The 24,907-nt window shown below is 31.5% G+C and overlaps 1 protein-coding gene and 2 long non-coding RNA genes across 3 annotated transcripts; 2 read left to right on the top strand and 1 right to left on the bottom strand.

The window, feature by feature from the left end:
- Positions 1 to 2,871: 2,871 nt before the first annotated feature.
- On the bottom strand, positions 2,872 to 5,154 carry LOC111715377 (uncharacterized). The gene is made up of 4 exons (XR_002768223.1): positions 5,070 to 5,154; positions 4,453 to 4,633; positions 3,675 to 3,768; positions 2,872 to 3,361 (listed from the first exon to the last, which is right to left on the bottom strand). It is a non-coding gene; the product is annotated as an uncharacterized LOC111715377 (long non-coding RNA).
- A 5,127-nt stretch (positions 5,155 to 10,281) lies between these two features.
- LOC111715375 (uncharacterized) lies at positions 10,282 to 13,447 on the top strand. The gene is made up of 5 exons (XM_023490686.1): positions 10,282 to 10,655; positions 11,612 to 11,685; positions 11,740 to 12,387; positions 13,082 to 13,139; positions 13,442 to 13,447. Exons 1-5 carry the CDS (start codon positions 10,470 to 10,472, stop codon positions 13,445 to 13,447), a joined length of 972 nt encoding a protein of 323 aa, XP_023346454.1. The 5' UTR covers positions 10,282 to 10,469.
- A 6,254-nt stretch (positions 13,448 to 19,701) lies between these two features.
- On the top strand, positions 19,702 to 23,985 carry LOC111715378 (uncharacterized). The gene is made up of 4 exons (XR_002768224.1): positions 19,702 to 19,961; positions 21,963 to 22,005; positions 23,440 to 23,499; positions 23,934 to 23,985. It is a non-coding gene; the product is annotated as an uncharacterized LOC111715378 (long non-coding RNA).
- Positions 23,986 to 24,907: the final 922 nt, after the last annotated feature.

The following is a 24,907-nucleotide window of genomic DNA, read 5'->3' as shown; positions in this document are numbered from 1 at the left end:
ATTCCCTGGAATTGGTTTTAAGAAATTCTTTGGATAGAGTTATGAGAATTTCCTCGGAATGGGTTACAAGAAATTTCTTGGACCTGGTTCCTATGAATGGGATGAGGAATTTATCGGAATAGCTGTCCACATTTTCACCACATTTTCCTGTGAAAGATTCATGGGGATTTCCGCAGATTCCCAGGAAAGATTCCTGGGAATTTCTGCGGATTTTCCGCAAAATTGTTACTTGGGTATTATTTAGATCTCTCTCCTAAACAAATATTACTTTTCTCTCAGTTCTTCTTTTTTACTATTTGATCAAATTTAAACATAAATATTAAATATTAAAATATACCAGGAATGTATTAAGAAATATATAATTATTGATAAAAGTAGTTTTCCTAATACAATAAACTTACTAACAAGTATTTATTTTAAAGGTGGCTGTTTGCATTGGCCATCTAACAAGGTAGTCAAACCTTTTAAACATTCAACTTTGTGAAAAAAATTGAAACAAAAAAAGCCACAGGCAGCTGTAGTACATTTGAATTTCCGAGTCGGGTCAATCTGGTCCCAGTTTGTACTGTACCTAGCTCTATGGACAGGGCTAGTCGGTGCAACAAGGTTGACATGGTCAGACTTTATGCTTCATTTAGGTTGAATTTACTTTTACTAAAGGGACAGAGGTGCGTGAAGCTGAGAAATATATGCAACAAAACGGATGAAGTAAAGTGTGTAATTGAAATAAAGTTAAAGTTGACTGTTTATAAAACAAAATGAAATTTAACATTTTTTTAAAACACATCAATAGTTATTTTTCAAAACATTTTTCCAATTCCATTTTTTGTGTTTCATTATATAAGAAAAAACATTATATTTCAAAACTAGATCATTTACATAGAAAACATCTGAAAAGTATTTTTAACAAATTTATTTGTTTTAAAAAAATTTTTAACAAAATTTTGAAAAACAATAAAAACCTAAAAATTTCACATTAGTTTTTTTGAAATTTGAAAGGACATTTTAAAATTAGAAATTAGTCCTGACATGTCAAAACTTAAAGTATTTGCTGTATGCACATTATATCCACATTATAACAATTTAATGAATTAACTATTTGTTTGAAATTAAGGACAAGCTTGCCTAATAGTAAAAGCATGAAAATTAGAAGTAAAAGGACAAGAACTTTTGTAACAATATGATGGCGGCATTATTAATTAAAACTTTACTGTTTGTTTAAGTTAAGGACAAGAACACCCAATAATAACAAACATAATGTAAATATAATTACTGGCAGGGGGTTCCAGGGATTTAAATGTTTCCTGAATTTTTCTGATGTTAGAATTATTTTAAATATGACAAGTTAAAAAATTTAATTAAGGTTTAAGATTATAAGAAGAACACCCCTGTCAAAAATATATTGATTTAAGTATGTACATTGTACATGATTACATACATACAGTCTTTAGTCATAACTTAACATTTCTTAAGATAAGATTATATGTACTTCAATGTATAAAAATAAAATTAGACTGCACCACCCAAAGTACCCATCCCCAACCTCTTCCCTTATAGAACGATCCCTAAGAGATTAGACAATTTTTTTAAAGAGCAAATGCAGACAAACATTTTATGCTACACTACACCATTTTTCTATTGCACCTTCAACACTTTTAACTTTGTAATGACATACATTAGCTCTAGAAGTACGTACTTTGAAAATATTGTTAATAAACCTGTATTCAGTTGTAAAATGTACTCTAGGACCTCTTTAACTGCATTTACTTATGAATAACTATTAAGAGTAAAGAAAAAGAAAAGGTTTTCAGTGAAGGATAAGTGAGACATAAAGAGATAAATTATGACCACTTTTATCAAATTATTGAAAAAGGAATGGTAAAAGTTAAGAAATATAAATAGTCTAAAGTTAAGGGGTATAATGGGTTAAAAAAATCTTTTGGAGACTTTAACCCTATCTCTGCTGGGGTACTTGAAAACCAGGATATGCTGGGGGGGAGGGTGAATTTAACCCCCCCCCCCTCTAAATCCCATGTTTGATGTCCAAATATGACAAATGATACATCATTGGAAAGCTCTTGTGCTCTACTTTTAGAATCTGCAAAAAAATTCGCAAATTTGAATAAATTGAATTTTTTATCGCAAAATCCAGTTATATAGTAAAAATGTTTGCAAAAAAAAAATTTGTCCAAAAAATGAAAAATTATACATTTTTGAAAAGCCCTTGACCATGCCATTTCAAATATGCAAAAAATTTTGCAAAATTTTAAATAACCTGATTTTAAATCAAGAAAAATTAAAAATGTGCAAATTTCCTTTGACAGGTTGTTTGCAAAAAATTTGCAATTTTTTTCGCAAAACTTGAGCAATTCGTTTTCTTATGTCAAAGGCATTCCAAAAAGCTAAATTTTATCAAAATCTGACCAGTGGTCAAAACAAAGTGGGTCAAAACAAAGATTTAGTTTGTTACAGGAAAAAGCAGTCATTCAGGCAGTGTGCCTGATGACTCTGGCAGTTAGTATTAAAGCCCAATTTTAGGCCTAACGGAAGGGCTTTGGGTATGTAGGAAAAGTCAGAAAATTTCAGCAGCCTCAGACCAATACTTTTTGAGTTATGTAAAAAAAAACTACGGGGGGGGGGGGCAAATTGACCCCCCCCCCCCCCAGCAGGATTAGGGTTAAGCAGGCCCACATTGCTTTCCGACCTTTTCAAAATCGTTCAGTTCTGTTCTAGAACAAGGGCCTTCAAAAATAATTTTTGTTTTTCTTTCTGAGAATTAAATAATTTTGGCTTCGGCTCTTCGAATTCTTCAGCACATAATAATTAGAAAAAGTTCGATTTTTTATATTTCAGAGATATAAAAAACTGACATTAGAAAAGTCATAGAACTGCTGACATAATTTCCAGTCACCCTTCATTTACAGTGTGGCATGAACGATTCACAATTGAACCCTTTTTAAACCTTTAGCTGAAAAACTATGAGCAAGATATTGCTTAATATGTGTTAAATTCTGACAATTTCCATTTTCTCCTTAATTCCTTTCATCATGTCCCATTCATAGAGAACAAAATTAAAAATAGTTTACATAAAAAGGGGGAACACAATAATTCTTCTTTCAGACAAAGTTTTAGAGAGTACCGTTGTAAATTGGAATCACACCTCTATGAATTAAAAGCCATTTGAAATATGTTTACAGGGCACAAGCACTTTTAGTTGTTGTCCTAAAAAAGATTGACAAGATCCATCTAAAACTGAAAGATAATTATTTTACCTGTGGATATGCAGTTTGCCCCTTGTCAAACAGAAGCATCAGGACATGTCTCTTCACTGGCGAGGAAGGCTGGCAATGAAATAATTTTCCTGGAATAGAAAAAAATTAAAAATGTAAATCTAAATTAAATACAAAAATAAATAAGAATTAGAGGATTTAAGTATTATGCATATTCCCCCCCCCCCGGGAAGTGGGGGAGGATGTTTTTTGATGATCTAGAAACAAAACATGAAAAATTGAAAACATCAAAAGGCAAGTTTTTTCTTCATTTTTATGTTTTCATCCAAAAATTATTTTCACTTATTTATTTTCCCAAATTCAGCAAATAAAACTCTTTACAAAATTTAACTTCCTTCCGGGAAAAAAATGCAGGGGGGAATGATTTTTAAAACAAATATACACCTCAGCTAGGATCCAGTTCTTGTCTTTGCAGGTCCCTTCACTAGGGCTGCAACCATATCCTCGTGCACAGATTTAGTTACTGATTCGTCAATTTCTAAGTATTTCATCTCAGACGTATTAAAAAGCAATTTTGGTAATTTCCTAGAGAACAATTTGTGGACCCCTCCCCATTCCCCCACGCCCCCCTCCCATCAATTTTGTACATAGGATATCTATAACATGGATATAATTGATCATGTGACCGCAGCGCCCAGCCCCCTAGCCTATCTTAGCCGTGGTGCTCAGCCCGTCGCCTGTCCTAACAGTAGCGCAATTTTTAAAAATCTTTTAATTTACCATTTTATAAATATTTACTTTAGTGAGCTTCCTTAAATATCAAACAATCATTTGTCTGCTAGACAAAACAACAAACTCCACTTGTCTTCGAGAAAGGTCTTGACCAATACCTCCTGAAGGGGGGGTGGTTTGATTTTAGATTTCAGAAGGGGAAGCCTGGAAATGGGACCAACACATGTTGATGAAATATGATATCCTCATAAAACTGAGTCTCAACTTAGGAGGTCTTGTAATGAGACCTCCTCAAGACACAGGGTGAAACAGGCTTAATTGGTGTTGGGGGAAGGAGTCTCAAGGAGGTCTTCACTTGCCTGAAGAAAGGGATAGGAAGCAGGATGCTCAAATATTTGCAAATATTTTAATGGATATTTCTCATGTTACAGAATATTTGGTGAAATTTAATATTTTTTGGAAAAAAGGGTGTCTTGAAGATGTCCTATACCTAGTTCCAGCAGGGTGTTTTCCAGCCCCGCCTCCCCCTTGGAGTTTGTTCCGTTCAGTTCAGTTTTTTTACTAATTGTTCCGATATATTTAAGAACGATGGGATCATTCTTGATAGTTCCCTTTGTCTCATAAAAGAACAATTTTTTTCCCCAGGAACGAGCCCAAGTCCTAGTTCCACACTAAAAAAAATAAAATAAGACATCACAAGTGCTGTACATCTCAAAAACTTATTCTTGACAGTAGCTTATCTTTGTTTAACTATAGAATGTTCTAACTATAAAAATGACAAAGAAGAGTAAATACAAGTCGCCTGGATTGCATGAGTTAAACAAGGAAACCAACTTAAGTTTAAATTACAGCTTTACAATGAAAAGTGATATAAACATTCACTCAAATATGTATATTCAAATAAACAAACATTTTTTTTTAAATTTATGTAGAATAAAAGCTCTTAAAATTAACAAAGAAAAACATGTTTTCATTATAGTTTCTTGTGAATTAAATAAATAATCATTTTTGAAATAAAGATTTATGGATAGCATTAAAGAGGATGATACTTGAATACAACATTTAAAAAACTAGTTGTTATGATTAGATTGTCAAGATCTTGTTTACCCTTGTCTGTATTGGAATAACCTGTAGGCAAGGTTATAATACAACAATCAAATATGCTAGAACACCAATGACAACCCGAGATCAGGAGATTCCTCTAAAAGGTTAATATGAATTAATATGATTGTTTCAAATTGAATTATTTTTCATTTACATTTTTCTGATTCAAATATTTGAATTAAGTCAGGGTTTCCATCAGATGTCAATTTTTAACATGGTTTAGGGTCATGAATTACTTTACATTAATATTAAGTACATGTTACTCCTAGGCTTGATATATATGTCACCTCATTATAATTAGTGTGTGACAGAAGTTTATAAAAAAGATAATGTAATCCATAGTTTCCAATTGCTACTAATGTGGTCTATTCTTGAACAAATTTATGATGAAAAGAAAGTGTAAAATGTGTTTTTCACTGTACAGTTTTAAAATGAAATGAATTGTTTAGATGCTGCACCAGATCTACAATTGTCTATCTGTAAAAGGTTGGACATGGTGAATCTTTTGGAAAATCTACCAGGAAATACATAATTAAGAACTTCCGGGACTATAGACATAATTTTAAGTAGGATCCAGAGATTTTAACATGACATTCTACTACTGCTTAATCATTTAGAATTACTTGTCTACACTACAGTCTCTTTATATAAATAATCAAAAATTGTCAAAACAAAATAATTTAATTAAAAATTTATTTAAAGGTGGTTGTTTGAACAGTTCCAGATCATATAAGGTAACTCATATGTGATTAAAAATAGTTAAATATAAATTCTAGATCATATTTTAGGAGACAATATGTGAAATGTTTAAAGACCAAATGGAATCATGTCTAGATCAGTTTCAAATGCAGACCTATGAAAGATTCAGGATATTGGATTTTATTTCGAAATTTGATGGAATACTTTCCAATGGTACAAAGTGGAAACCATTATTGAATTCATCTTCAGCACTGGACTTTAAGTAAAGTTATTTATAGTTTTCTTGGTGTGAAGATCCATAAAAGCCTAGTATTTTTATATTTTTTGGTTATATCTACTGAACACAAGAAATTTTAAATTTCAACTAATGAAATATTGTGTTTTTAGAATGAAATTATACCCATATGTTGACTATTACACTTTACTCTGTCATACATGGCTGCATGATATTACACAATTCTCAAGTCTCAGGATAAATCCTACTGTAAAGGAAGGTAAATAATAACTTTATATGTTTGAACAAACACAATAACTAAAAGTATGTAGCCAAGAGGACTCAGTCCTCAAATTGGGTAGGATTAGCTTTAAAAGTGCATCCCGATCAACACTGCAGCTCCCAGCTTATCAAGGCTTACAACTGACTTATCAAAATTAAAAATTCCAAAAACTTGATTAAACTTGTTCCAGTTCTCCTTTTTACTAGACATGTTTTACATAAAGGGTATCTTAAAAAAACAGGGAGTAAGGGTCTACAGATTACTTTTGCAAAAATACTTTCTGATACAATCTTTACTCAATGTACTCCAGGGACAAAATAATTGAACTCAACAGTTTTTGTACTTAACTTTCCATGGATCCTCCATAGAGATATGAAAATATTTCAACTCAAATTTGTCTTACTAAAATTTTTTTTGGAATCAGACATATTTACAAAATAAGAAATAAGAGAAAATAAATTTCTGCCAAAAACAGTGTAACAGTCATTTTACGTATTGATAAGTAATCTAATGCAGAACTTCAAACTTGCTTTAATAGTTTTACAACATTAAAACATGCACTATCTAGCACAGCTTTTACATTTATTTTGAGTGAAAACTTTCAATTGAATGCTCATTCTTATTAAGATTTAAATCAGCGATAGTTGTAAATTATATAAAACATTTGTTTGAAATAAATTGCAGATTTAAATGATTTAATCTGACAACATTTGCAATTTTTTATACATTTTTAATTGTCTTTAAAATGAAAACATGTAATGAAATTTCCTATTTTATTAGTAGTTTTTGATGGGCAAATCAAACAGCACTATCCAAGAGATACCAAAAGACAGGATACATGATACTGACTGGTGGGACTAGTAGTTCAAGGGATTCAGGGATACGGCTCTGGTCAGGGATTTTTGGTTCATGGTTAGGTTTGAATTCTTCGGGTTTATGCATAAGTTTAATTTCAATTCCATCTAACTGAGGAGTAGGGGAAGTAGAGAAACATATAATGGTAGGCCTTTCATTCAGAAGGGGCTGGTTTGTAATTTTCAGGGGTTTCTTTGGGTTTGCATCTTTAGGTGCAGTTGGCCCTGCTTCCTTCCAGGGAAGCCTTTGAGCTAACATGAGAGAAGAATTTGCTTCTATTCTGGTCTCCTTAGCATTTAATTTCAATTCCATCTAACTGAAGAGTAGGGGAAGTAGAGCAGCATGAAATGGTAGGCCTTACATCTAGAAGGCTGGTTTGTAATTTTCAGGGGTTTCTTTGGGTTCGTATTCTTTAGGTGCTTCTGGCCCTGCTTCCTTCCAGGGATGCCTTTGAGCTAATATCAGAGAAGAGTTTGCTTCTTTTCTGGTCTCCTTAGGGGAGCCCCCATCTTTCAGGGGGGTACTTGCATCATTTTTCAGATGGTACTCACATCCTTAAGGGGTGTACTTACATTCTTTAGAGGGGTACTTGCATCCTTCAGGGGCATACTCGCATTCTTCAAAGGGGTGCTCACATTCTTTAGGGGTGTACACACATTCCTTCACATGCTTATTTATAGGTAGGGAAGGATTGTTTTCACTTTTTGAAAAACAATAATTTTGTTTTAAAAATAAACTATTCAAAACATCTTTTCGGTAACAACTGTTTGCAATGGCTCTTGATAAAGTACCATTTATGACAACATTGTGTTAACCAACGACATTTTAAAGAGAAAATACATTTTTTGGTTGTAAAATCAGTCTCATTAAAATACATGTTTAAGACAACATTTATAACCTAAACTTTCTGGAATTTGTCAGGAATTTCTCTGGAGGGAGGGTGGGCGGGGGCTTTTTTCTCCTGACTGCGCTACTGTCCCAAGTAAATAAGATATGATAAAGGGTTTAGAAAACTCAACTAAAGCAGGGAAATCCATGGTAAGATGCAAGAAGAAAATATATGAAAAGCAACATCTTATAGCTTAAAAATAATTACAAGACATAGCAAAGCTCCAAGAAGTTTAGTTTGTTTAAATATAGAAAGTGAAGAAAATGTTCAACAAAAAATTACTTTTAATAGCAAACTTTCTAAATGTTCACCATTTCCTGAAGCCTTGATCTACTAATTAAATAATTTAAGATTCAAACATCTGCTTTATCATAAAACAAAATCCAACAAAACTAATACAAGAACCTGTTTGGAAAAATAAACTTATAGTGTAGAAGAGAACTGGAATGAGAAAATTATTAAATAAGAATAATTCTTTAAACAAATCAAAAATCATTAACAGCTTGTTATTGACTACTGACTAGCACCATGAACACTTACTAAGTTATCTTTCCTTAATGTTGTTCGTAGAATACAAATAAATAGACCAGGATTATGTACTCATTTAAACTACACAGACAAACACACATTTTAGCATGGGTCAGTTTCTACACTCTGTGTTTAAAATGAAGAGATATATACATATCAACCATATGCATATGTCTAGATGAAGTTTTTGTATATGTTCACAAAAGGAGACAACTTCTGTTGACAGATCTAAGAAATGAGCTGATCAAAATCGAAAATATTGACTACATTGTTGAAATAGAATTAGATGTTACTGTCAGTGAATTGATTTCAACACCTAGAACAGAATGTGCAGTGCAGGCTGAAACCTTTGATTATTGTGTAGAAAATATAATACAAATGGATCAATGTCTTCTCAACATTTGGAATCAACCCAGTGTAAGTTATAAGTCAGTATGCAAAAACTACTCTGGCATTTTAGAAGTCATGAACATGATCCAAACCAGTTCAAACAGATGTGTTGCTCCTTGTAAACAAGTTAAAGTAAAAATGTTATTTAACCCTGTAAACTGGCTCAATGTAATAAACAATCCAATAAAATCCAACACATTTACCCCCGGTTATGTCATTCGAATTCCATCATTTGTTCTGTATTCTGAAATGACTGAAAGTTATACTTTGATTTCCTTTATTGCTGAATTTGGTGGATGGGTCGGACTTTTTCTTGGTGTCTCAATACTTGGAGGCTTTGAATTTGTAGAGAACCAGCTTTGTAGTTCTATACATTTTAGATTTACAAAAAAATTTTTTTCAAAAAGTGGATTTATCTTAAAAATGGCATCCTCACTTGGAGTTCTTATCATAGTGGTTCAATGTGGATTCAAACTCATAAATACTGAAAAATCAACGGATGTTAAAATAGTTGAAAAGTTCAATAATGTCAGCATATCCCTATGTTCTGTTGAGAATATTTATCAAATACGCCCCAATGACACAAATCTTTATTATATGGGAAATTCCACTTCATTTTGGAATAATATAACACGGCTGAGTAACAATTTAGAAAGAATGGAATTTGTTTTGGAAAATGGAAATTCTGTCACTATCTATGATTCATCTTGGGATCATGGTTCTCAATATATTCAATATTCCATCAACACACCGAAGTTTGATACATTTATTGAGACTTGTCATACACTTGATCTGAAACACTGGAATAGAATCAAGAAAATGGAGGTTTTTGCAAAGAAAGAATTAACAATATATATTCATATAACAGGCCAGCTTCTTAGATCAGGAAGACAGGGGTTCAGTTTTATTAACAAAGATACAACCACTATATCTAATTTTGGGTAAGACACTTAGATGTAATCTATATATAAATTTGGCTTGTCTGTTTGTTTGTTTGTCTGTCTGTCTGTCTGTTTGTATCCAATAAACGTCAAAACGGCTGAAATAATCGGGCCCAAATTTTTTGTGGGACATCTAGGGACCCCAGGGAAGGTTTATGAAAAATCAAAATTTCAAATATTTGTCTCCCATCAAAATTCGATCGTCAATTTTTAAAAATTTTGAAAATCCGCGAAATTTTTTGTGAAAATCCGCGAATTATTTTTGTTTTGTTTTACGATGTACACAAAGAGAACATATGTTCACAACTAATTTAGAAGATGGGCGTGAAGCGCCCTCTAAGGCTAGTATATGATAAAAATATATTTGCTATACAATAAATTTTAAAATATTGTTATTTTTAGGAATTACTCTGGATATATTAAATATTCATCACATTTATTTCACCTTGATATTTTGGATGAAACAAGAATATTAGAAGATGGATATAATGAATATTACTCCTATGATGACTGTATTATAAAAAAGTTGTTAACAAAAGATCACATATCGGATATCTTAAAATCTGAGGAAAATAAGATAATTTCTGAAGGCATTGAAGAATCAATGTTTGAGCAAGTTTCTAAAAAGTTGGAAAATGTTAAAAAACTTGAAAATTGTAAAAAAACAAAGTTAAAGCTTCAGACAACTTTTACCCTTGTCAGCCTGGAGATTACTAATTTGTCTTACATTGGTTCAAATCAACCTTTTAGATTTGGTTTGGAATTTCCCCAATCAACACTGGTGAAGGAGGTAAACTGAAATTAAAATTAATTTTTCAGATTATCCATTAGGGCTAGGCAGTGTGTAAGGTTTTCATTACTACAATTTGGAAATTTTTTTGTAAGCCAGAATATTTCCAGTTTCCATTACTTATACTGGAAAATTATTTTGGTTTTCTACTTACTCTATGTACACCAGAATACATTTATGAACTTTAGAATGAAGTAATTTTAATCCAAATCGCTTAATCTGATTATCCAATGTACAAACTTTTGATTTTCTTCCCAATCCTCTCTTTTGGATACCCCTTTATGTATAAAGTTAGGTTTTGATAACAATTACAAATACGATACTGTTTCGATTAGACTTAAGTCAGCTAAATTCACAAGCCGGCTTTCAGACCATTTGAACAAATATAAATTTAATTATGTTTATATGAACTTTTAATAATCATTTATTCAAAACTTATTCCTTCAATCGATCATTAGTTAAATTGATATGACACCATCAACATCAGAAATGTGCTGAAATTTAAAACCTATTTTTCAAAAGACCGTATTAAATATGACACGCTGATTAATTGAATTATTAACTTCTTGTTGGCTGACGAATGCTTATTTACCTTATATTGGAAATCAGGAGATCAGGAGATCTAAGTGCTCTCATTGATTTAATTTTATTCATTCATTTCTGGAATTGTTTCTTGAAAATTTACAAATAATAAAATAAGTTAAAAAAATAAAATATTAAATACAAAATTATTTAGTTATTTGAGCACAATTGCTTTTTCCAATAATTTTCCCATTAAATTTTTTTTCAATTTTTACTCAAAATGGATAAACCTTTTGCAAAATTATTTTGTGTACACAATTTTTTTTGGAAACCCTGGTTGTAAAGAGTTGTCAAAGAAAATTTCATCTCTCGGGAAACTTTGTTACTAATTGTATAATTGCAATTCCATTACACAATAAAGCAATTTTAAATAGGTTTTTTCATCATATGATATTATCTCTCTTATTGGAGAAGTAGGAGGATGGGCAGGGTTACTACTAGGATGCAGGTAGGATATAAATAATTTGTTGGTTATATTTTTTAAACTAAATTTTTTGTTTAGTGCCTTAGGTTTTGCATTTATGATCAGAGGAAAACTTGGTCAAAATATTGGATTCAGGATATTTCTTTGTTTCGTTATTGGAATGTCTGCTGCTATACTTTACCAGCTTACACTCTCAACACAGAAGCTGCAGAGTAACTTGATAGGAACTAATGTAGAATACATGGAAACAGATCCTAATCTTAACATCTCAATATCAATCTGTAATTACAAGAATACCTGGCCTATACACAATATTACAGAGCTTGAAGATTTTGATTCAATATTCCATAGAAGTAAACTAGACACTGATTGGATTGAAGATAAAGACACTATGTCATCTATCTTTATATGGATGGATGAACAAGATGTTATATATTCATGTAAAACAATGAAATTTACTGAAGAAGAGATTAAAATTGTTCATAGTCTTTATTCCTACGATGCTATTTTCCTTCATGATCCTAGCTTTATCACTGGGGGAACTTCTTTAAAGTTGACAGGACCAGGATTGAATCAGAACAGAATCCTCCTTCTCAATGCTAAACAGATTCAAAGCATAGAAGAAGATTATATTTGCTCAAATTCCATTGAACATGATTCATGCAGAGATGATTATATAGCACAAGAGTTTAACACTACATTTGGATGCATCTTATTTAATATGAAGTAAGAGTTCAAAATCAGCAAAACTATAATTGTTTTTGTTTTTGTTAATATCTTTGAATGTTAGAATATTTTTAAATCATATAAAAAAACCACTTAACCCTATAAAGACTGGGGTTCTAACACTATGTTTAACCTGGTGGAAGGGCTTCCCACAGCCCCCCCCCCCCTAGAAAAAGGCCTTAGAGAATAGTTATAGGGTTGAATTGCATGTACATAGCCCAATTTTTCAAGGCCAGCTCATTGAAAAAAATTAGACCGATAACTAAAAGTTTGGGATGCTACGGATGGTTGAAAAAAGGGTCAGAAAAAAAAAAAATTGTTTTAAACAAAAATCAAAGTGTGGCACATGTTTCTACATTCCTTTTTTAAAGGCCTTTTAAAAAATTCAGTTTTTAGATCTGTAACTTTAATCAAAAAAAAATTATGAGCCTTTTTTTAGATTTTTTTTAATCAGAGACTGGACTTTTTTCCACCCTGTTCCCTGTACAAAAAATCCTTTAAATTACTATTCATTAAAAGTCACACAATTTCACGGTGATAGTGTCAAAAAAAAACGCGCCTAAAAAAACTACAGGGGGCGCCAAACACCCCCCCCCCCTAGCCTGTTTAGGGTTAAATCAGTAAAACTTTGACTTGAAAAAAGCCAATCTTTGATGAGCTTCACATTATAAAACTGTAATGATTCTTTGTCAAGGAAACCAAGAAATGAATTTGAGAATTGTGTTCTGACAGATCCATACTCAGGAATATTGGCATCAATTTCAAATATATCAATTATTGAAAATTATTAATTATACATACATATAAAATTTAAAAAATGGAGCCAAATAAGAGTCACGGAAGTTTGTAGTAAGATTTTGACTCCACTGGAGACCACTGTAGGGATTCAGATATAATTCCAGGGAGGGAGGGAGGGATTCAGTGAAATTATAAAACCTCTGAAAATAGGGCTGGGCAAAGTTTCATTAACGAAACGGAGGTTTTCTAAAAATAACGGAAGAATCTGTTAACGAACAGCAAAAACCGTTAATTTTTATCTAATAAAACGAATTAGCCGTAATTGAAAAAAAAGGTTTAAAAAAGGATATCTGAATCCCTCCAGTGGAATTGCAAACCCCCTGTATAGATGTTTATATGAATCCATCCAGTGGAATTATAAACCCCCTGAATGGATATCTGAATCCCTACAGTGGGATTTTAAACAACCTGGATGGATATCTGAATCCATCCAGTGGAATTATAAACCACCTGAATGGATATCTGAATCCCTACAGTGGGATTTAAAAAAACCTGGATGGATATCTGAATTCATCGAGTGGAATTATAAACCCCCTGAATGCATAACTGAATCCCTACAGTGGGATTTTAAACAACCTGAGCTGGGAACTTTTGAATGGTGGATATCGGGATTAATGCTTGATCCACTCTTTTTCTTAATCTCACGATTAAATAATGCTTGTTCTCCTTTAATTATTAATCTCAAGATTAATTAAGCAATAGGGATTAAGGATATCACAATCTTAAGTTTTCAGCTCTGGATGGATATCTGAATCCCTACAGAAGAAATATGAAATAGTAGAAATAAAACTAAATATACTTGCATTTTTCTAAAAAAACAGATTGTTTGCCACAAACTCAAATTTCTATTTTCTATATCTTTGCAACCCGATATATCAAACTAAAACTTATTGATCTAATCAATTTCATAGTTTGAAATATTATGGTTATTAGAATTATTTTTAAGATGTCATTACCTTCTTCAGAGAAATATGAAGCATATAAAAATGAACTGACCAAGCTTTCTAAAAATGTGAAGCTTGGTCTAAGTAAATGTTTGCAACCCTGCAGGAAAACTATTCTGAATGTTGAACTGCTCTACAGTAAAATCAGGGTTTGTAATTTTACTCTTTACAATTCCAGTGTAATTATATTTAAATAATCACTTTTTTATAGAATTCTGCAAAGAAGGTTCTGATAATCAGGAAGCCCAGGAATATCCAGATTCTGAAGAATGAGTACATTTACACATTCTGGGAGTTTACCTCAGAGTTTGGAGGTTGGGTTGGAATACTCTTTGGATTCTGCTTTCTGGATATTTTCAATTTTGTCACTAAAATTTTCATTCTCTTAGTGGAAAATTATAATTCATAAGTATAACCAAGAAATATATAGACCAAGAACCGCCATATCTGATGCGTCAAATCTGTGTACTGCCCAAGGGTTGGAATAAGAATATGTTGCTATTGTATTTTCCATATTGACTAGAAAGCCATAAATCATAATTATTCCCTCTAAATTGGTATATTAACTTGTTTTTTGTTGGACTGTAATATCACATCAGAGCTTTAGTCCTTTCCCTTCAATTTCTGTGGGGGAACTGGGTTTGTTAACATTACTCCCACAGAGTACAGTACACAATTTGCGTATTCCTGAGTTGGGCATTCCTGCATAGTTCCTTAATGACAGGACTGGAGGTTTTTATAAATGATCAGATGAGGAGGTCAATTTTGCCCTGCAACATTTTTTCCATGTTTTAGGAATTTTGCTTTCTTTAGATTATAGATGGTTGTTTAAAATTTAGATCTATGAAGATAACACATTGATATCACTTTTTATTCATATTTTTAATATTTTTGCAATATTTTGGAATATTGTCTTCATTTGTTTGAAACTCACATGGTACCAAAAAATCCGCGAAACTTTTTTTCCTTCAAAATCGAAAATTAAGAATAACAAAAGTGTTTGAATAGATAATTGCAATCCAATTATGGATCGGTCTGACCTATTGAGAGATATATTCATAAGAATCTCCAACATTTTAATGAAATAGATCCGATCTGTTCAGTTTAACATAGAAATTACACGGTTAACATTTGCACAAAAATAAAAATGTCCTCTATTCTTTTGATGAAATTTGTACTGCTCTAATTTTTAGATCTATTATTGATAGCTTTGCTTAGAACTAAATTGGGAATTTTCCTTATACAATTTTGCAAATTTTCTCCATTTCCATGAGTCTAATTTTTATGAAATTTTAGGATTAGATAGAAATTAAACATTAACACATTTTTTCTTTTCTTCACTTTTGATTTAGAGAAGAATAAAGGTTCGCAATTTATTTTGTGGTACCATGTGAGTATTAAGAAAATTAAAACAATTTTTCAAATTAATGCAAAAATTCTATGCATAAGAATTTCATGTTTTTTTTAGATAAAGACTACACTAATCACACTTTTTTGACTCACCCTGTATATATATATATATATATATATATATATATATATATATATATATACAATTAAGTATCTAACAATCTGTCTGCCATTAAGGATTCGCACTAAGAATTTAAACAAAATGTACTGTAAACAACCTTAGATTTTTTGATGATTTGATCTGAATAAATTTCTTGAGGAGTTACCATAGACTATATAGATAGGACCAGTAATTTGTTTTGGGTAATAGTTGTATTAAGCAAACATTTTAATCATTAATGCTTATAAATGTTGTGGTGCATTCAACCATTTTTAGAAGATGAAGGTTTAAAAAAGAGATATGATGAGCTTATTTTAAGCATAACTACAAAAAGCAACAACTACCAATATTGTCCTGTCTGTGTAATATTTGGATGTGAATCTTCCTTTATCAGGTTTTAGGTTTCAGGGGCAAAATTCAATGGGGTGGGGGGAGGGTGGGGGAAATTATTCACTTAAAAAGATAATACTGAATCCATTATCTAAAACTAAGAAGTTTAATTATTAATTTTTCCCCCATTTCTAATTTCTTTTCACTCATCTCATCGAGGTATTACAGGCACCAACATGGGGTCTTGATATTGATATTGATTTCTGTAGTTCAATTTATATCTACCATTCTTTATAACTTGTCATTTTTCTTTTATCTTTAATCAATCTTTTATTTATATTTGTAATAAACTATTATATGTGCTAGAATTAGTATGTTCGTATACAACTTAGATTTTTTAATCTCAGGTTCGAATCTGTACATTTTTTAATCTCAGGTTCGAATCTGTACATTTTTTAATCTTAGGTTCGAATCTGTACATTTTTTCTTTTTTTTCTGTTTTCTAATTTTTGTAATTCTTAGTATTCCTGTTTGTTATGAGATATTTTGTGTATCTTGTAGTTTTTAGATCTTTGGAAACTTTATATAAAGTTTTTAAGTTACCCATTCATCTATATTTTTTTAATTCTCCCTATTGTTCGTTTTTTTTATAATATTGCAGTGTCTTTTATAAATGTGTTAACTATGCTTAAAATATATTGACGCGGTGTTGAACAGTTGAAGTCCTTGCATCAGCGACAAATTATTGGATGACTGTTGCCGCCAGCAGTAAAATTTTCACGTTTAACGAATGTCAAACATTATTCATTTTTGAATCGTTAACCCTATCCCAACTTCTCAAGAACTGATCATAACAAATATTTGACCTCTAACTTTAATTTGTTAGAGTGTAACGGATAAATTTTTAAACAGTTAAAAAAATATGTCGAAAATTTTTTCAAAAATAGTTATTTTTATTTTTGACAAATAATAACATTTGACACATTTTTCAAGGCCTTTTCAAATACATAAGTCTTAGTTCTGTAGCTCAATTAATAAAAAAGATGTTAACCATTTCTGATTTTTAACACACCGACCCGCCATTTCTTCACCCTACCCTAAGCACCAAAAAAATTTTTTTTTACCAAAATATGTTTAAAACTATTTTGTTTAAAAAAGTAAAGAAGTTTTAGCGTTCTAATGTAAGCCGTTTTTAATTTATTCAGAAGAAACCACGGGAGGGGGGTGGATAACATTGTGATAGGAAACCGATCAGCCGTTTTTTAAACAAAAATGAAATAGATTGTTTTTTTTTGGAAACAGGGCAAATTTTGTTCGTTTTATTGCTAAAATTTCATGAAACTTGCAAAAAAAAAAAATTTGATGTATTTTTAAGCTTTTAAATTTTGTCTTTATTGATGATGGATTTTAAAGATTTTTTTTCAATTTGGTGATGCCTTGTGCAATTTAATTAGCTGTTAAAATTTTTTTATTGAAATTTGGGAGTTTTGGGAAACCACTAACGCTGTTAATACTACAATCAACATTTAACAAACATTTTTTTGCTCTTCACCCAATTTCTAAATGGCTGATGGCCTTGATTGCAAAAAACAACCGTCAGCCCTATTCCTGCTGAGCCAATTTGAACCTCCCTCTTTAGTTTTTTACATAACCCAGCCTGTTGAAATTTTATGACTATTCCTAAATTTTTATATTCCTCCTGTACCGGGCTTTTTTACTTACTGCCTGAGTGATCAAGCTCACTGCCTAAATGACTATTTTTTCTGTAAAAAAAATAAATCTTTGTTTTTACCCATTTTCAGTTGTCAGATTTTGATAATTTTTAGCTTTTTAGAAGGACTATGACATAAGAAGGCCGATATCAAAAGTTTTGCAAATTAATTGCATACAACCTGTCAAAAGAAATTTGCACATTTTTAGTTATTCTTGATTACACATCAGGTTATTACAAATTTTGCAACATTTTTGCATATTTGGCATTGTCAAGGGCTTTTCAAAAAAGTATATTTTTTGGACATTTCTATTTTGCAAATATTTTTTCTATAATATAACTGGATTTTGTCGTAGAAATTAAAATTTTTTGTAGATTCTAAGAGTAGAGCAAAAGAGCTTTCCAATAATGTATTATTTGCCATATTTGAACATCAAACATGGGATTTAGATCCGCGTATCCTGGTTATTAAGTACCCCAGCAGGGATAGGGTTAACAGTCGAATATCTTCGGTTAAAGCATTTAATAAAATTAAGATTTTATATTAACAGTAACTTTAAATTTTTCTTTTACGGTTGGAACCATTTGTTAATGAAACTGATGGAAAAGTTGGATAATGGGCAGCCCTACTAAATGGTGTCACATTTAGCATCTTACATTTAATCTTATATGGTTTATGTATATATGTACAAAATTTAAATATATACTTTTTAAATCATAAAAAGGTGTTTTTGTAACATACAAACTAATCAGAGCTGGGAACTTTTGATTGATGTATATCGGGATTAATATTTGACCCACTCTTTTTCTGAATCTCCAGATCGAATAATGCTTGTTCTCTTCTTGTTTTTAATCTCCAGATTAATTAATTAGTTTTAAGCTCAGAGCTGGAAACTTTAGAATGGTGGATGTCAGGAGTAATGCTTAATCCTCTGTCTTTGCTTATCTCAAGACTCAAATAATCTCGAGATTATGTTAGTCTTAAGATTAAATGTTAAGATCAACAAATTTGATTCTAGGAACGCCAGATTTGTTCGTTTTCTTGGCTGGAAGGGCCTTCACTTAATTTCTCACCCATTTGTTTATTAATTCATTAGTTAAAATTGGTTAAAAAAGAATCTCAAACGTATTAGGACATATTTTTCTTCACCGATTAATTTACAAAATTGCCGACTGTAAATTCTATATTTGATAGAAATTGCGGATTTCTCTCATGGGATAGAATTTATTTTTATGGCTGTCATTGGTAAATACAATTTACGAACTATATTCCTGCACTCTCATTGGAGAAAACAATGTACGGATATTCACAGAGAGAGAAAAAGAGTGGTTTAAGGACTAAAATTAAAAGTTTCCACAGTGGATATTCGGATTAAGTAGTTTGTATTAAAGGTTATCCATTCTAAAGCTCCCAGCTCTGAGCTGAAAACTTTAGAATTAGATATCCTTAATCCGGATTACTTAATCTGAGTATCCAATGAACACACCTTTGATTTTCTTCTTAAAAACCAACCGAAAGCTTTTAAATTGCAGGCTCTGGTAACCTGTTTTTGTTGAATTGGATTATTAAAATAATCGATGAATTATTTTTTTATAGTTTTCATATTTGGCTGTAAAGATGCAGTTTGCAATTTAAAGTACTTAATTAAGTAAGATCTTAATTAAGATTTTAGTTCAAATGTCATAAAAATCTATAATTTAACTGCTGGCTTTATGTACTTTGAAATGTTTGAAATCCTTAATCTAAAATGTAAGTATCCATGATGGAATTATAATGCTTTTTCAGAAAACATTTAATCCTAAAATTTCCTCTGTAAAAAATATCACTTTTCAAAATGTAAAATTAAGAAACTCAAAAAAATACTTTTTTAAGTTAAAAGAGAGAGATTGAAGAAAGCATAATAAAACACGTTTTTTTCATAATTAACTAAACTTGAAGTTTCGCCAGATGTAGATTCTGAAAGCCTTTGGCCTAAATTTAGACTGTACTATCAGTCAAAAAGAAACCTCATCGATGAATGCACACCTTCTTTTCTTCACTTTCTTCCTTGCTATTGGATTCTACAAGGCTTCAACAGCCTCAAGGATAATAACAGCTGAGGAGAAAACAACAGCATCAAGGATAACAACAGCTGAGGAGAAAACAACAGCCTCAACGACAATAACAGCTGTGGAAACAAAAACAGCTGTGGAGACAACAACAGCTGTGGAAACAAAAACAGCTGTGGAGACAACAACGTCTGTGGAAACAACATCTGAAACTCTTTGCTGTCCACAGAAGGTGTTTTTAAATGTGACAGATTTTCCTGAATAATTTTCTTCCATATAGAGTGATAACCAGAAAACTCTGAAAAAGGAAGACGACTTTTGAGCAATACTTTAGTGTATTTGATTTTGCAACAAAGCAAATAGTTATCAAATCACTTACTAAGTAAAATTTTTCTGTTAACATTGCAACATTGCTGTGTCCCATGTACATTTTTCATTCATATTTAAAGTCTTAATTTAGTGTACAAGTCGTCTTCCTATTCCGGAGTTTTTTTTTGCAGGTAACCCACAAAGGATGAGACTTCAGAGATAATTGTACAGAATTTATACTGTCTGTTTCCTTATATTCACGATTTTCTGTAACTGAAACTTGTTTCTTTCTTTGCCTAATCATTAAATAAGCCCTTGATATAAAACGCATTATACTTAATTTAACCTTGGGCTCCTCATATTTTAAGAGTTTCTTGTCGTCTTTACCGTCTCATCTTTTGTGGGTAACCCTGTATATTAGAAAAGGTAATTAATTGATATTTTAAGGTTAATATTTGCTCAACCATTCCTGACTTTCGTAATTTTGATTTTAAAGCTTTTATTGATTTAGTTTAGATTTTATTGGTATTGCTGAACAAATCATTTCACATTTCACATTTCACATTTCACATTTCATATTTCACTGAGATAAAACTTACAATAAATGCAATATTCAACAATATTATCATTGAACTTTGTTTAAAAAAACCTACTCTGATTTTTTTTCAGGGTTTACAGCAAAATGGGGAATTCGTTTCGCAAAACTTTTGCATTTCATTTGTTGAAAAAAAGGAAAAAAGTTCGCTACTTTTTTAGACATGTTTTTCGAAATACTGAAAAAAGTTTTTTTTTGCAAATTAATGCATTTTCGGTTTTTATTCAAGAAAAATTTGGAAAATTTTGGTTTTTCTCAAAATATTTAGCAATTTTTCGTGCAACAGATTGACGCAAAATTTTGCAAAAAAATGAGCAAAAAGTTTCGAAATTTTCCGCAAAAATTTTCCCTTTTTTTCAAAACGTTTTTTGCAAAATTTGTTTTTGCTAAATTTCGCATCGTTTTCGCTTCAATTCTCTAAATTCATGAAACATAACAATCAAAGCCTAACAGTCTATATGCCTTACAGAACAATCTTTGCTATTGTTTTGAAAACCATATAATGACTCAAAATGACTTAGGAGGCCCTTCCCACTTTGGGATTTTTGGGAAAGCGCTAGAATTAGGTATAGAAGGTAAAAAATGAGCTTACATCCATCTGAAAAATTTAATGTTTTCCCTCTAATAAAGTAATTCAAAATTTAAAATCGCCCCAATTTTACTCTTTTTTTACTATAGATAAGTATTATGTATTTTACGTTTGGCATGTCTTCCCGTATGAAAGGCCATGAGACCATAAGACTACCTAAAGGGAGGATTAAAGTGCAAATAAAAAAAAAAATTTTGCGTCATCGCTGTATCCTGTATAGATGATCTGAGATAAGATTTTGAAAGCTTAAACCCGACTAAAACCCAAACTCGGGCTTAGATAGAACCCAAGTCAGGATTTGTTCTGATTTGACCAATGAGAGACTGTTTTGCAAGCTTTCTCTCTGTAGCAGACTTAATATGCCGTCATATCAGCTGTGACAAGGAGATGTAAATTTTGAAATTTCAAACTTTATGTAGATACATTATTTTCATAGTATGTTTATTTTATATAATTAATAACATTTTACACTACAAATAATTCCCCAGATTTTAAATGTACAAATATAAAGATTTTACAAAATTTACGATCATCAGTTGCTGAAGACTTGAACCTTAAAGAGAGAAAAACCCAAGATGGTTGGTTCTTACTAAACTCAAGGCCATCCAAAACCCGGGTCTTGACTTGAGCTTTACTTGGGTCTAAGCAGACGAAAAGACCGGGTTTAAGCTTTTAAAATCTCATCTCTGTTGTCAAAATACACAGTATCGAAATCCTTCCGTCTATTACACCCTGTTTAGGAATTTCATACAGCAATAAGCTTTCCAGGAACTCGTCAATCAGGTATTGGTTAAACAAGAAACAAAATTGAGGAATTTCCCCAGATTCTCCAATCATAGTGACTTTCTTTGAAGAATTTCCAAGGAATTTCTCGAGAATCATTTCCTGTAACTGATTCCTTGGAAATCCTGGTTACGAGAAATTCCTCAGAATAGCTGTCGACATTTTCACTGGATTTTCCTGTGAAAGATTCCTAGGAATTTCCGCGGATTCCCAGGAAAGATTCCGGAGAATTTCCGCGGATTTTCCGCAAAATTGTTACTTGGTTAGGGGCTTGGACTGAAAATTCCATTCAGTTTAAAACAATTTTCCATTGTTTGTTCAAGTTACAGGTTTTAGAATTTGTTATAAGCTCCATTCATTAAAATTTCCAAATGATTATGTTATGCAAAAAATGGGATAAAAATTAGAAGACAACATATAAAAACATCATAACCCTATAACAACATTAACAAATATAAATGTATAGCTTTTTCTTTCTATATGTTTATTGATATTTTAATCAGAACGTTATTTTGAAACTAATCCATTTGTTCTTTTTTATTTCCATAATTTTTTCTTCATGAATGGTTATATATAAGTGAAAGAGCAACAAATTTATCTGAAGTCAAAACATTTTTGTTGTGAATCACAAGATCAAACATTTTTCCCTTCGTATAAAATTAAAAAAATAAAATTTAAAGTCGCGCCATATTAAATATCAAGATCAAGCAATCAAAACAAGTTCTGACCCAAGGCCAATTTTTTGTCATTTCTTAAAAGCTCTAAAAAAGTATGATTTCCAACATAAAGTGTTTCTACCTTTCATTTCCTACCTTTCAGCTTTCACCTTGTTTTATACCCTTCATTACAGTCATTCTTTTTACATTAACTACAAAGATCTGTAAAAACTGAATTTATTTTAAGTACCATAAAAATAGTTTTACTCTAAGAGGAAAAAGAGGTAAATTTTTAAATCTTTAGAAAAGCTACTCTGCAAAACTTTGAAAAATGTGTGTGTTTATATTCTAATATATAATTTCTAAAATTTTCGTGTCGTCAATGTACTAGGTATATATGTTAATTTGATTATATTAAAAGAGAAATGTCTTACTTTTTAAAATTTAATTCTTAATGTACGCTACTGCATTAAAAAACTCGATTTTTGGGTAACATTTATATATGTTACTTCATTAAAGTTGATTGAGTAAGATTATCTGCGCGAAGCACCAAAATTTTTTTTACATTTTTCCTTTTAATGGTAATCATGGACATGGAGAATGTCGAGATCAAGTTACTTAACGGGGAAATGTGTGTCCCCAAGATTCTAGGGGGGGGGGTAATTACCCCTAATATTCTAGGGGGGGGGGGGTAATTACCCCTAGGATTCTAAGGGGGGCGGGGTAAGTAACCCCAATAACCCCCCTTATTTACCCCACTGTTTTGTTTCTATTGCAGAGGTTGTGAGTTATCCTTGCCTCACTAAAGTAACAGCTGCTCCTTACAACATTAACTCTGGTAATAAAAATAACAGATTTTGCCTCGTTCAAAATTTGAAATTTAGGAACTTATATCACAGCATTTACTATGTACATTGTACAATGATAATTCATATATCATAATTCAACCCTGAAAAAGGAAAAAAAAAGATAATTTAACTGGAATATAAAAAACTAGAGGCCGAATTTAAAGAATTTGAGCCGCGGCTTATATTTAAGCCACGGCTCAAATATGGTTGGTTCCACTTAAAATCCTATTCTTTGTTTCAAGATTTAAGCCGGCGCTAAATTGAAACCTGTATTTGGCGAATACAAAACACGGCTAAAATTCATTAAATTCGGACTCAGGATTGTTGGATCGTTTGTAGTTCTAGAATTTGCATTAATTAAGTGTCGCATTTTTAAATTTGAAGTTTTACAGCATGAAGTCCATGAAATGTTTTCTTTTGTTAGCTTTCACTGTATTTGATGGAGAAATCATAACATGTGGAGGAGTGTACAAAAGGTATTTTTCTACCAACACTCACGAGGGAGGGGGTGCAGAAGCGCAATGAGCCATGCAAAGCGTGGACACAGAATGGAGGAGGCACGGAGGGACAAATACGGTTTCTCATGGCCTGGAGGTAACTCTGCAAATCTAAAGGCTCGGAGGTCATTTTTGCGGGGCTCATGGCGCCTCTGCACCCACTCCCTATCTCCACTCACACATAGGGATCGGTCGTTTAACATTTTTTAAAAATAATCATTTTGTAAAAACGACAAAATAAAAATGAAAAACATAACAACCGTTGATGATGACACTTAGTTAACAACCTTCAATGACCATTCGTTCATGACAAATTTTGCTAATTACAATGACAAAATAAAACATTAATAAACTTATCTTCATGGAAAGAAATTAAAATGAACTGTCACAAAAATCAGATTCATTTGCGATTTTTTTTCAACTTTTTCTAAATTTCAAAAGAGTGGCTCGTTTCCAAAGCATAGTTCTTTAGAATAAACGAAAAGAAAAACAATCATTTTTAAAAATGATTGACAACCCTGCCCACACATGGCTTACATCTGAAATATGACTGAATTTGAGTTCAAATCTTAATATTCAGGGACGTGCAAGAGCTAAAGTGTAGGGGGCACAATTTTTTTGTGCACCCCCCAAAAAAATGTGCGTCCATAAAAACCCCTATTAAAGAAATATTGAAGCTTTTTTAAATTTACTAGGCTTTAAGAGCGCTTCCTTTTCTCTCTGTATACGCGCCCGCATAGAACAAACGACCCTGTTTTAGAGTCTGAAAACGACCCGCACGACCCCAAAAACTGGCGCCGGTCCGACTCTGTTTTAGTACTAATAAAAGAGTCGTTTTTAGACCGAAAAGACCCTGAATCCGTCTCTCCTCAAAACGGATGGGTGTCGGTTTACTTCACGG

The sequence above is a fragment of the Eurytemora carolleeae genome, unplaced genomic scaffold, assembly GCF_000591075.1.
Source record: "Eurytemora carolleeae unplaced genomic scaffold, Eaff_2.0 scaffold1767, whole genome shotgun sequence".
In the NCBI taxonomy this organism is placed as follows: Eukaryota; Metazoa; Arthropoda; class Copepoda; order Calanoida; family Temoridae; genus Eurytemora; species Eurytemora carolleeae.
This window is presented reverse-complemented; position numbering and strand designations above follow the sequence as displayed.

Bases quoted from the DNA above. Each gene is read 5' to 3' on its own strand.
- LOC111715375 (XM_023490686.1), top strand. From the start codon at position 10,470: ATGTTTGAGCAAGTTTCTAAAAAGTTGGAAAATGTTAAAAAACTTGAA. The intron at 10,656-11,611 runs GTAAACTGAAAT...AATTTTAAATAG, and splicing joins AATCAACACTGGTGAAGGAG to GTTTTTTCATCATATGATAT. The intron at 11,686-11,739 runs GTAGGATATAAA...TTTTTTGTTTAG, and splicing joins GGGTTACTACTAGGATGCAG to TGCCTTAGGTTTTGCATTTA.